The sequence below is a fragment of the Poromitra crassiceps genome (assembly GCF_964638095.1).
Source record: "Poromitra crassiceps genome assembly, chromosome: 12".
NCBI lineage: Eukaryota > Metazoa > Chordata > Actinopteri > Beryciformes > Melamphaidae > Poromitra > Poromitra crassiceps.
Genome location: NC_139632.1, coordinates 46,878,820 through 46,891,403, shown reverse-complemented (window position 1 = coordinate 46,891,403; position 12,584 = coordinate 46,878,820). Strand labels below are relative to the sequence as shown.

The following is a 12,584-nucleotide window of genomic DNA, read 5'->3' as shown; positions in this document are numbered from 1 at the left end:
ACGGGTTTCCCAACAGAGTTCTGGCAGCTGGTTTCGACTCCAATTACAAAGTCTGTCGTGAAATAATGAGCCGTTTGTTATCAGCAGTCTGACCAGTTTCATGCTTCTATGATGACATGTTTTATAGACTTCATTTTTTTTTTCTTGGGTGGATTTGAAGGTTTGATGTGACTTTCCACTCAGAAATGATCTCAAGATGTTTCTTCCAAGTCAACAAATATACATAAAAGAGCATCTGCTTCAGTTTCATGAAATGAGCACTCATGCACATAGTCTAGACTTTTTGTGAAATTCCTACTATCAAAACATGGAAATTACGTCTTCCACACATTTGCTAAAGTATTTCTAGTATTCATACTCGTAGAACTTCTAGAACAGAGTGACCCACCACATGGTCCGTTTGACACAGAGAGAGATTGATTTACTGATGTGTAAAGAAAATCAAATGTCATGTCAGGTTGCCCGGTCTGGTTCTCTGTCGCTGTTGTCATTTATGTCCTGCATGAAGTGACGCCAGTCCGTTTTATGAAAAGTCTCTGGACTGGTTGCTGAATTATGAAATAAAATAAACATCGGTGAAGAGTTACATTGACATTTATTCAATTCATCTTTTCAGACATGGCTTTCAGCAGTCAGAAGTACAGATTACACAAACAAAATGCCTTGCAATGAGGAAAAATACCTCAAATCATTTGATAGTTGCAGTGATCATTATAAATAGGTACTGGTGCAGCGCGCACACACACACACACGATTAAATACACAGACAAGACAGCTAGCGTATAAAGCTTTCAGACTATTGGACAGTTGGAGTTTTTCCATTAAAACATTGGCACGAGTTTGATTTGAGCTTCATATTTACAGCACCACTAAACCCTAACAGGCAGTTAGAAAATGTAAAAAGTTGGCAGCACCCCAAGGAGGTGCCCGGCTTGAAGTTCCTCTTCAAGAAAGCATCAATTGAGACAGAAAATGACACCATGTGAAATCACAACATGACATTCACAGTAGGAAGTTGAAAGCCTGAGAAATTAGATTTCCACACAACAAGCGCACAAACTTTGGTTGTTGACAAAAATGCACCGGCAACTCAAGTTTGAAGCTTCGCCGTACCGCCGTCAACGGTACGAAAAGAAGTCGTGGAGGAACGGATTTTAAATCCAGAACCCGGATACGTGTTTCCAAAAGCTAGTCGGTACAAATATATGTAGAGAAAAACGTAGAAACTCGTATGCATTCATGCATTCATTCATAAGGCATAAGTGCTTGTCCGGGGGTTGTACATGTTGAAAGTGAGATGAAACGTGTCTGTGATGCGAAGCTTCTGCCAGCAAAATATCTACAATGTGTTTTTGCCTTTCTAACAATTCATCACATCTACCGTACATACAGTATAGGAAGTGGGCAGGAAAAAGAAGTTTGCAGAGTTGTTTGGGGAATGTAAACTGAGTGAGCTTTGTGTTGGCTGTAACAAATCTACCATTCCAATGAAACCATACAGGCTAGCCAGCAGCTTTGAAAAGCTACAGTACATATTATCTTTGACTTGTCCGTTATCAATATTGACCATGAGTGAAGTAACATTTAGTGCACCCGTGGTGAGATGCAGACATTACAATTACATTTCAAAAAAGGCATTAGATCATGCAGAAATCCTACCGGAAGAGTTTCGAGCCGACGCTATTTTCAGAGTAGAAGCTAGTTTCACACCGGGACAAAAGACTAAACGTTGAGCTCTTTACCTAAGCCGACGGCTCTGTGCTTTGAGACATTTGTACTAATTCATGCTGCGTATCTCACTACTGCGTCTCTTTACACGAAACCCTACAGGCGTTCCCTTCAGGTAGCGATGCCTTCAGGGTCCTTCAGACTGGTTCGTCTGGTTCTCACACCGCCTTTAGACATGTACGTCATCGGTAATATAGAGGAGACTCCGCTCAGTTTGGCCCAGGCAGAGCGGAAGATACAGACTTTATAGAGCTGAAACAATTCCCAGAGTAAAATTCCTGTTCATTTTTTCCACGGCGAATTTGATTATTGTAACGTTTTCACTGCGTAAGACTTTCATGAGCTGTCACTGTGTAAAAACAACACAATGCGTGTTCCTGATGTCAACTTTGTTATCAAGAAATCCCGTTTTATTCCTGATTTTATCGGCTAACACTGCGCTACGCGACTGTACCCGTGTGATTTAGTGAGCTCCCACCAAATCGGAGACGTTGATGTTACCATGGAAACCAGAGCGGTGCGTGGTTGGTAGCCAGAACAGATTGAAGTTAACATTAGTCGGCTAGTAAACACTACACTATTATTACATTATTGACTATAACTGTTAAAAATTAGAGGAAGGGAATTGTCAAAACAGTTCATCCCTCTGAAAAAAACATGTACAGTCTTGTACTCGTTGCTTTTTTAGATTTTCCTATATACAGTATAGGGTATATATTTTGTATTAATACATTATGAGTTCGTGAAGAGCTGGTTGGTTCGGTTCAAAGGTTAAAACTCTTTATATCATCTCTTTGAAAAGCCATTGGAGAAAATGAACAGGAAATGTACTTCCAGAAGCATCGCTGAAGAAAAGGGAAGGTAGGTTTCAGCTCTGTGGGCGGACATTACAGACGTTAGAGAGGTTACATTACAGAGGAGGGGGGAGGTGGAGGAGGAGGGAGGGGCGGGGCAGGGCGGGGCAGGGTGACTCTCTCTCTCTCTCTCCTCAGCTCATCTGGTCCAGGTAGGCAGACAGCAGCGGGTTGGGAGGCAGGAACTCCTCCTGTTTGTTCACCACTTCAGTCTGCCGGGCGCCGTTACAGTCGCTGCCTGAGGGACACACACACACACACACACACACACACACACACACACACACACACACACACACACACTTTACTCCTCTCATTTATGACAAAAACAATCAACTTTATTTGTATAGCACCTTTACTTTCATGTCTGAAAAGCCCCAAGTCTAAAAAAGCGGTTGTCAGAATTGATTTAGAAGAAGATAGTGACGTGGCCTCATTTCCTCAGGCAGGCAGGTTATTCCACGTGTGAATACATTTATTTATTTTATGACCTGTTTGAATCTCACTCCTGACAAATACCCCATTACAAAAAACAACTAAAACTAACACTGAAACTAATAAAAAGTAAAAAAATAAACTCAAACCAAGCATTTTCAAAAAAGAAAAACTAGCAAACGCGCTTTAAAAACTAAAACTAAACTGAAATTGAAAACAAAAACTCAAAACTAAATAAAAACTAATGAAAAATGCAAAACTATAATAACCTTGACTGATACCAATACTGATATCTGTAGACTGATAGCAGATATTCAATATGTGGAAATTTGTCCATTTTCTTGCCCCCTTTCTTGTCTGCGTGGAAACCCTCTGAAACAGCATTCAGTCCATGGGACAGTAAAACCAGACTGATGACTTTTAGATGTCTATGTCTTTTTAGATGTCTATGTCTTTTTAGATGTCTTTTAGTGTCAGAGAGACAAATCAATTGACATAAAAAATAAAGAAAGTGAAATGTGACATGTGTTTTAGCTGTGGATTTGTACTCACTGGCAGAGACGAGGTCCATGTACTGGCACACAGCGTGGAGCAGCAGCCGCTCAAAACTGAAGCACAGACAGACGGAGACAAGACTCATTATCCTCTGTCCAGTCACACCAATCATCTTCCTCATACAAAATGATCAAGTAGCTACTTTAACTGCTACCATGACCCACTGTTTTGCAGACCACAATTATTTCACATCCCACCCAAATCAGCCATTTTGTGTCTAAAAGGCAGGAAGTAAAACAACGAAGCAGATGCTGTTCCTCCGCTGTAGGGACAGCTGGTCCAGTCGCAGCACCCGTGTTACTTCCTGCATTTTAGACACAAAATGACTGATTCGGGTGGGACGTCAAATAGGCATATAGAGTGCCTAACGCCCTCTTCCGAGTTCCGCATGGGACGTAAGGAAGTGAATTCCCCATTTATTTTTCCATTGGCATTTCATAAAATCTTTTTATAAAAGTTTCCTTTGGACAAACCAAGCGATTCAGCTACGAGAGATTAATGCTTATGCTTTAAGGTCACTGGCGATTCATCTCGTAGCTGAATCACTCGGTTTGTTCAAGTAACGAAACGTCAGAAATTGAGTGGGAATTCACTTCCTCAGGTCCCATGTTGGACTTGGGAGGGGGTGGGACTTCGGCACTCGATGCAGATTATTTGGGGTCTTTCATGTACTGAAAGCGGTTTGTACCTGCTGCCGAGGTTGGTGGTGTAAACTGAGCGAGGCTGAGCGTTGAAGAAGCTCAGCACGTTTTCCTCAAGACCTTCCAGAGTTCCCTGTGAACCAACACACACCATTACTGAGAGAGTTCACTGTGAACAACACACATTATTACTGAGAGAGTTTCCTATGAACCAACACACAACATTACTGAGAGAGTTCACTATGAACCAACACACAACATTACTGAGAGAGTTCCCTGTGAAACAACACACAACATTACTGAGAGAGTTCACTATGAACCAACACACAACATTACTGAGAGAGTTCACTATGAACCAACACACAACATTACTGAGAGAGTTCACTATGAACCAACACACAACATTACTGAGAGAGTTCACTATGAACCAACACACAACATTACTGAGAGAGTTCACTATGAACCAACACACAACATTACTGAGAGAGTTCACTATGAACCAACACACAACATTACTGAGAGAGTTCCCTGTGAACCAACACACAACATTACTGAGAGAGTTCCCTATGAACCAACACACAACATTACTGAGAGAGTTCCCTATGAACCAACACACAACATTACTGAGAGAGTTCCCTATGAACCAACACACAACATTACTGAGAGAGTTCCCTATGAACCAACACACAACATTACTGAGAGAGTTCCCTATGAACCAACACACAACATTACTGAGACAGTATCCAAGACAACAACACAGAAACAATGGACAATTCCCCGGCACTTAGAGCTGATGAATCCTCTCAACTGATTGAATGGCAAAATGTGTTCAACTCCCAAGTCCAGTGGATTTTGGTTCTAATTTTCGGACATCTGTTTCCAACATGATTGAATGCCTTGTGTTTAGATACTGTATCATTTAAGATTTTTCCAGACTTTTCCAGACACCGTGTAAACTTGAACCTTGAATGTTAATGTGATCTGACAGCGAGATGAACTGATGATATCAGTGACACGGACGTTCAGCCTCGGAGCAGCGGGAGCAGATACTCACCATGGGGATTTGCTTGCGTTTCAGAGTGGCCCGCAGCCTCCGATCGATCCTCTGGAAGTAGTCTCGAGCACTGAAGGCAGGGTTCACTGTGGAAAGACCAACGGCAGTCAGCTGACAGTCGAGCGACTCGGCCCCGCCTTCAACAGCAGGGAAGACGTGAGGCATGTTGGGGATGGACTCTCACCGTTCCTCTGGTCTTTGAGGAGGCGGAGGGAGTTCTTCTTCTTGGCCTCCTCCTCCAGCAGCGACAGCAGCTTCTCCTGCTCCTCTCCGGAGCGATTCATGAAGTCATTCCACAGCTGCAAGACGAGGAGGATGAGGAAGAGTAAGACGAGGAGGATGAGGAAGAGTAAGATGGCTCCGTTTCAAAGCTCACAGGTGTTTTTGGTGCCTGCATCTAAAGGTGCAACACAGCTCTCTGATTTCTGGATTTACAGGAACTGTCACAGAAAAATAACTGAACTCACGTAACATCAAACTTTGAAATTAAGACTTTTTCAACAAGCAGCACACAGCTCTAACGTTAGACAGGATGAAAATGCAAACAACACAAATGCGTTTTCCCCCGATGCAAGAATGAATAAATACTCCGGGGTTACGGCAGCCAATCAGCGTTGAGCAGCAAGCGACTGTTGCCAGCGAAATTTCGCTCGAGTGGGGATATTTCATCTCGGGGCGACGAGCAAATTTGCGCCCTATCGCTCTGTCGCTGTCGCTCAGCGATTTTTCTCCCGGGCAAATATACGCTCAATCGCTCGTTTGCATTGACTTTGTATGTACCGGTAAACGCGATGCCAGCGAAAAACGTTTATAGGTCGGTGTGAACGCACCTTACTAAGGCCATGTCCACACGGAGACGACTTTAGGTGTATCCGCTAAAGTTTTTTGTCATATAGCCGTTTCGTCCAGATGGAACCGCGTTCTGGGACTATACGTTCTGGCCGTATACGCTAATTTTTCAAAACGGGTCCCAGAGTGATTAAATCTGAAGATGCCACCCTTGCATTTCCGTGTTTACAACCCATACGCATCTTTCCTGAAACGATGACGCCATAGCCCCACCTCTCTCCACCAGCAACAATAACAATCATGGCAGTAACGTTCGTGCTACAGCAGTGGGGATCTTGCAGCAAAATATAATGCTCCTCTATTACCACCGTCAGCAACAAGTGGACACGGAGAACAGCGTGTAGCCTACAACATCCTCAGGGCTCCACACAGCTGACTCTTCCCATCCACCCCTCCCCTCCCTTCATCGGATATTTCCCAGAAGGCTTAGCGGCGGCTACATTTTTACAATAACACAAACAAAATCAGGCTTAACGTGTTAGATAGAAATTATATTTATTTTTAATACAACATGCAATTCTGGAATATTTTAATATTGGACAAAATGAAATGAAATGAAATCTAAACCCTGAGTGTAACCAACATACTCTCTTGCCCTATATATAGCCCTCGTAAATACAACGTGAATAGGGAAGTGAGAGGTTTGAGGAACACGCGGTTGCACTGTGATGTCTGTGATATCCGCTCGTGTCCACTCCAACAAGACTTTAGCTTACTTGACGCGACTTTTTCCAATAAAAACACATTTATGCCATGAGTTTATATAATGTATATTTATGTTGCATCATTTAGCCTGTGCTGTGATGTGCAGGAGCGGCCAATACGCTGGGATGTGTTTGCAACATGTCTAAAGATCATGGAAGTGGATGATATCAGGAATGTCACCGATAGTTAACGTTCTATATTGTAGGCTACAGGGAGACCATCAGCCCTGCTGAACAGCTCTGCATTTGCCTGTATACTGTAGGTTTCATCATTTTATTCATCGACATGGCAAACCTCCCCGCAAAGCCAAGGGTTTAAGCTGCTGCTACAGTGAGATACACATTATAGACTGTGCGCCCCTAGAGGTTGTATGCCATTATTGACGAGATTGTCTTTCTCTGTTATTCTACAGCGGTTTCAGTGGTTTCATGTGGATACACACATTTCTTGAAACGTTTCCATGTTTATGGAAAACTTTTCTGAAACGAAAAAAAAAAAGATAGCTTCCGTCTCCGTGTGGACATGGCCTAAAGCTTGATATTTTTGCAATTAACTGTGCAGCCCTGCACCTTAGTCAAATGCAAGTCAATTACAGGACCAGGTTTAGTCGGCTTTGAGTCAAGACCGGGTCCAAAGGGGGTCGAGAGAGACCAAGACCAAAACAGGCAATAAACAGTGTACATGTCCTTAATGTAAAAATAATAGTTACTCAGTTTCTTTGCTGAACAGATATGTAGATGTATCTGTTGGAGCTCTGGACTAAAGCCTTCAACACCTGATCAATGCATACAAGTTTGAAGAGCATTACAGACGATACACAGGTTCAAATCCCTTAAATAGTCTGTAGTGTTGCAGAGAAAGTAAACACAGGTGGACTCCAGTACAGTACTACATAACATCCAGGACAGCTGTGTGTCAGGGTGAGGCGTACCTCCATGTAGTTTTGGTTGGTGCAGGCCTCGGTGAAGATGGAGGGGATTGCCGGGTTGCTGCTGCACACCTCCAGCTCATCTTTGGTGCACTCGTCTCTCTCCAGGAGATTAGCAAGGAAGCGTGCTGGATTTTAGTAAAGGAGGGAAGAAACAGAGAGGAACAGGCTGCTCAAACCTGCTGGGAAAAACTAACCGCTGGATTTTATTAACCCAAGGTCCTTTAATGATCTTGCTATTAAAGCAGTGTGAAGTCAATAGGTTTTAAACAAGAAGTCTGTGGTGAAGATGAGCTCATTTCAGGGCATCAGCCGAATAAAATCTATGGATTTGTGAATTCAAAATTCTCAGATGAACTGAGCTGCACAATGATAAAACATACAACAAAAATTACATCCCAACTCATAAACATAAGCAACAAAAAAAAAGGCTCCGTTCAGAACGCAGGCCTTAGCAGCCTTCAAAATCAAACAATTTCTTTTTTGTTTTGTTTTGTTAGAAAAAGTAGGTCACGGGCCAACAGAGAACCGATTAAATTTCCACGACCACTGGCCAAAAGGGGTGTGGCAAGGGGTGTGACCAATCACAAAAAGGCGCATACTTCCAAACGGATTCACATAACACCACCACAAAACTTTGTAGAAAGGTTGGCTGAGATATTATGCACTCTACCAATACAAGTGCCTTCTAATTGAACCTGCACTTCTCTCACATGTTTCAAGACATTTGAGTCTTCCAGTTTTGACTGAACTGAGGTGTCTCCGAGATAAAATAAGAAAAGTAGATGATGATGCCATGCCAATAAAATTTAAATAATTAAAAAAAAGTTTTTGTTTTGTTTTTCATATCAGGTAAATTAGTGCAATAAACGCTGAAAAAAATCGTGAGAGAATCGTGATCTCAATTCAATTTCTTTCCAGAATCGTGCAGCCCTAGACTGTCTCGTCTGCTATTTGTCTTTCTTTCCACTGATGTGTCTCTTTGTCCACCATGCTGCTAACACCAACTCAGCCAAGCTGCTGTGGTGCTAAAATTAGGACAGATGTCTCAGGCGGTTGATGCAAGATTCACTTAAGAGTAATGGCAAATCTGACAAATTCTGGTATTGGTGTTCAAATAAGTTTCATGGCTCAGGATCTGATTTTATAGCACATACGATATGTGATCCAGATCCCAATTGAAAAACGGTGCCTCCATGCAGCTTTTTTCTGTTCGCACCAATTAGAAAACACAAAATCCGAGCCACATGGGAGGGGAAATAATCTGAATTAGGACAGTTTCTCCTGCGGTGTGAACGGAGCCTGAATGAACACAGACACAGCCATGGGGGTGGGGGGGGGGGGGGGGGGGGGGGGTCAAACAAGAATAAACCCAAGACTTCCAAAACATCTCACCTCAAAATGAAGAAAAGAAACCAAACAAATGTCAGGTTGTAATGTGAAGCAGAGGCGTGTGTCTACAGAACGTCTGACTGACAGGTGGCATGATGACACTCACTGTTCTCCTGCCGGCGGAGGCTCTTCCTGCCCTTGGCTCGGGGCGTGAGGTCAGAGTTGCGGATGGCTTGGTTGATGAAGAACTGCTTCTTCTTGGTGGGAGACACTCGCTTGGCGGGGGAGCTGGGGAGGGAGCTGCATTTACGCTCCTCTATCAGGCTGGGAAAACACAGACAGCTCGTTTTAGCCTTGTTCACTCACAACACATGAATGAGTGAGGGAGAAATCCCCCATAGATCCTCTTCTTACACTGTTAAATATAATTGATCTGATGCTGAAGTGACATGATTTACTTTTTGGTGAAGCTATTTCCCTCAAATTGCCTTGTCTACATCTACTACTAATAGTGATTAGTGATTACCTGTATTTCCCTGAACACCTTTGTGTACGGCCATATAAGGACGTATGGTTGTTTGAATATCTTGAAGTAGGGCTGGGCCATAATTCAATATTATCATTTATTGTTTTTCAGTGGAATCATATCGTGATCATATGAAGATATTTTAATATCATGACACACCTTTCTGCTGTCTAAATTGATGACATGCAAATACATTTTACTTCAAGATTCTCATAAAATGTATGGTATGTATGATTATAATATCTGTTTTGTTTGACATCACACCTAACATTACCATTCAGTTCAATTAGATGAACATTAATTTGATTTGAACATGCTTTTGCATACATGATGAACCATATCATGATATAGAGAAACATCCTTATGATTATCGTGATACAGTATATACAGTATTTCACCCATATCAGTATCACCCAGGCCTAGTTGGAAGTGTGATCAGTGAAAGTCACGCACCAACCCAAACTCAAGCAATCTTGATGCTGCATTGCATCGGTCTATTTCCTGCTTGTATTTAGTCTCTCTCCTCTTCTATGATGGATTTCTCCTTTTCACTGTCAATCGGTGCAAAATGCCCCAAACCTGACATTTATCATTGATGTTTCTTATCTCTGAAATACCAACAGTGTTGCAGTGTTTCAGCGTGTATCACTGTATTCCTGTATGCTGTGTGTCTGTCTATGTGGTTATCTCTGCAGTCTTTGAATGTACATGAGAGCGTAGTGAGGCTGCAGAAGAGATGTGTCATCCCAGGAGGTTTATCTCCTCTGCAGATCAGAACTGGGTCACTGGGCTTCTGATGGTTTCCTGCCTAACTGGCCCGAGGACATTTTTAGTCCTTCGCCCTGCATGTTGGCAGCATTACAGCAGGCTGGGTACAGCAGCATATCACCTGAGCTTGAACAAAATGACTTGACATACCTGTACTGTGGTGGCCATGGAGCCCTGCAGTTTATGGTCTGACAAATATTACATTTTCTCAGGGTTAGGGTTCTGTAACTACTAACCCTAAACAACAAAGCACAGCCAGTAACATGCAACGTTATGTCAGCGCTACTAGCGACACAGACACACCCCACCCTAGGCTCATTAGCTGGCTGGCTAACAGCTAAAAGGCTATGAAGGACTAGGACGCTAAATGCTGCTTAAAGTAACCAAATTAGCAACCAGATTCCAATTGACGTTAATTAGCAAGCTAAGTAGCGTTAGCTAACTACCATTTAAGTGCAAAATTCCAAAAAAAACTCGAGTCGTAAAACAAATGGGTTGCTGGCTAACTGGCTAACGCTAGCTGGACTGGACTGGTTATTTTTTTTACTCACATATTAAAATCCTGTTCTTCATTGTTGTCATTTGTCAGAACAACCATCTTACGAAGCTAAACAAACGGAAATAGCCCACTTTTAGATCTTTACAAAACGTCTAAAAAAATACACTTGCAACGACAAAGAAAAGTTAAAGTAAGATGTTTTGCAGATTCGATCTGAGCTAGCTAGCTCCAGGCTAGCTTGGCAGCAGTGGGCTGAACAAGCAAACAAAAATAGCTCGCACCAGAACGAGCCGAGGCTCACAAGCAGAGGGGAGCAGCGAGAGCTATCCCTCTGCCTCTATTTCCATCTGTCACAGTCGGACCAGAGTGCAGAGTCTGCTCTCACTAATTAGCTGCATTCACATTTTGGATTTTGAAATTATTGTCCACGGCTTCTTGAAAAACCAAATATGGATTTGGTTCAGCGCTTGTCGCCTTTGTTGATACGATGTAAATGCAGCATGACTGGATTGTTTGAGTGATTCCTCTTCTCAATAGACCATCTTTGACATCCATTACGTTTCGCTGTGTGTGTGTGTGTGTGTGTGTGTGTGTGTGTGTGTGTGTGTGTGTGTGTGTGTGTGTGTGTGTGTGTGTGTGCGTGTGTGTGTGTGTGCGTGCGTGCGTGCGTGCGTGTGTGTGTGCGTGTGTGTGTGTGTGTGTGTGTGTGTGTGTGTGTGTGTGTGTGTGTGTGTGTGTGTGTGTGTGTGTGTGTGTGTGTGTGTGTGTGTTACTTGATTGGGGATGGCTTGTGGTAGGGTTTAGGTTTAGGCAGGTATAGTGGTTAGGGTAGGCTCTGGAAAATGATAAATGTAAGTATGAATGGAATATAAATATCCCAAAAGTGACTTTCTGCATGTGTGTGTGTGTGTGTGTGTGTGTGTGTGTGTGTGTGTGTGTGTGTGTGTGTGTGTGTGTGTGTGTGTGTGCGTGCGTGCGTGCGTGCGTGCGTGCGTGCGTGCGTGTGTGTGTGTGTGTGTGTGTTGCCATAACAGCCAGTTTAATAGGCCTGACAGTACACAGAGTTTGTATTGTTCTGAGTCAGTCTCACTGCTGCTGAGAGGATGGGAGCTGTACAGTTTTTAAAGGAATAGAAAACTTTCTGGATTAAAATTTGGATTGACTTTATTTTCAGAACCACCCTGCACTTGTTATTTAAATTGTAATGTCCTGTTTGAGAGATGTGTGGCGCGTTTCAATGGACGGTCTGTAATGTTTATACACGGCTGCTGCCTGGAACGCAAAAAGACAGCCAGGGAAATGAGTCTGGAAGAACCTGCAGCAGAAACTCATCCGATGATCCTGGGTGAAGTGATGAAGGCTTTTGCCAGGAGGAAGACCGTGGTGAAGTCAAAGCATTGTAAAGTGCCCACATCACACGGTAGATCCAGTAAAGTTGTGGTCTCTACATGTGAGAGGTCAGGCAATACAATGAGGCTCTGTGTCAATCTAATGCCTGTCCTGGCCTCAGCCAAGGAGGAGGAGGAGGAGGAGGAGGAGGAGGAGGAGGAGGAGGAGGAGGAGGAGGAGGAGGAGGAGGAGGAGGAGGAGGAGGAGGAGGAGGAGGAGGAGGAGGAGGACAGCAGTTCTCCAGATGAAGAGAAACCAGAAATCAGCAGCACAAGTGATTCAGCTCTCAGTAGGCGTAAATCTGAAGAAACTCAACTGAGA

The 12,584-nt window shown here is 43.2% G+C and overlaps 1 protein-coding gene across 1 annotated transcript; it reads right to left on the bottom strand.

Moving 5' to 3' along the window:
• Positions 1 to 588: 588 nt before the first annotated feature.
• Positions 589 to 11,112, bottom strand: r3hdm4 (R3H domain containing 4). The gene is made up of 8 exons (XM_083648201.1): positions 10,927 to 11,112; positions 9,248 to 9,405; positions 7,753 to 7,877; positions 5,452 to 5,566; positions 5,268 to 5,353; positions 4,261 to 4,346; positions 3,570 to 3,625; positions 589 to 2,820 (listed from the first exon to the last, which is right to left on the bottom strand). Exons 1-8 carry the CDS (start codon positions 10,971 to 10,973, stop codon positions 2,717 to 2,719), a joined length of 777 nt encoding a protein of 258 aa, XP_083504327.1. The 5' UTR covers positions 10,974 to 11,112; the 3' UTR covers positions 589 to 2,716.
• Positions 11,113 to 12,584: the final 1,472 nt, after the last annotated feature.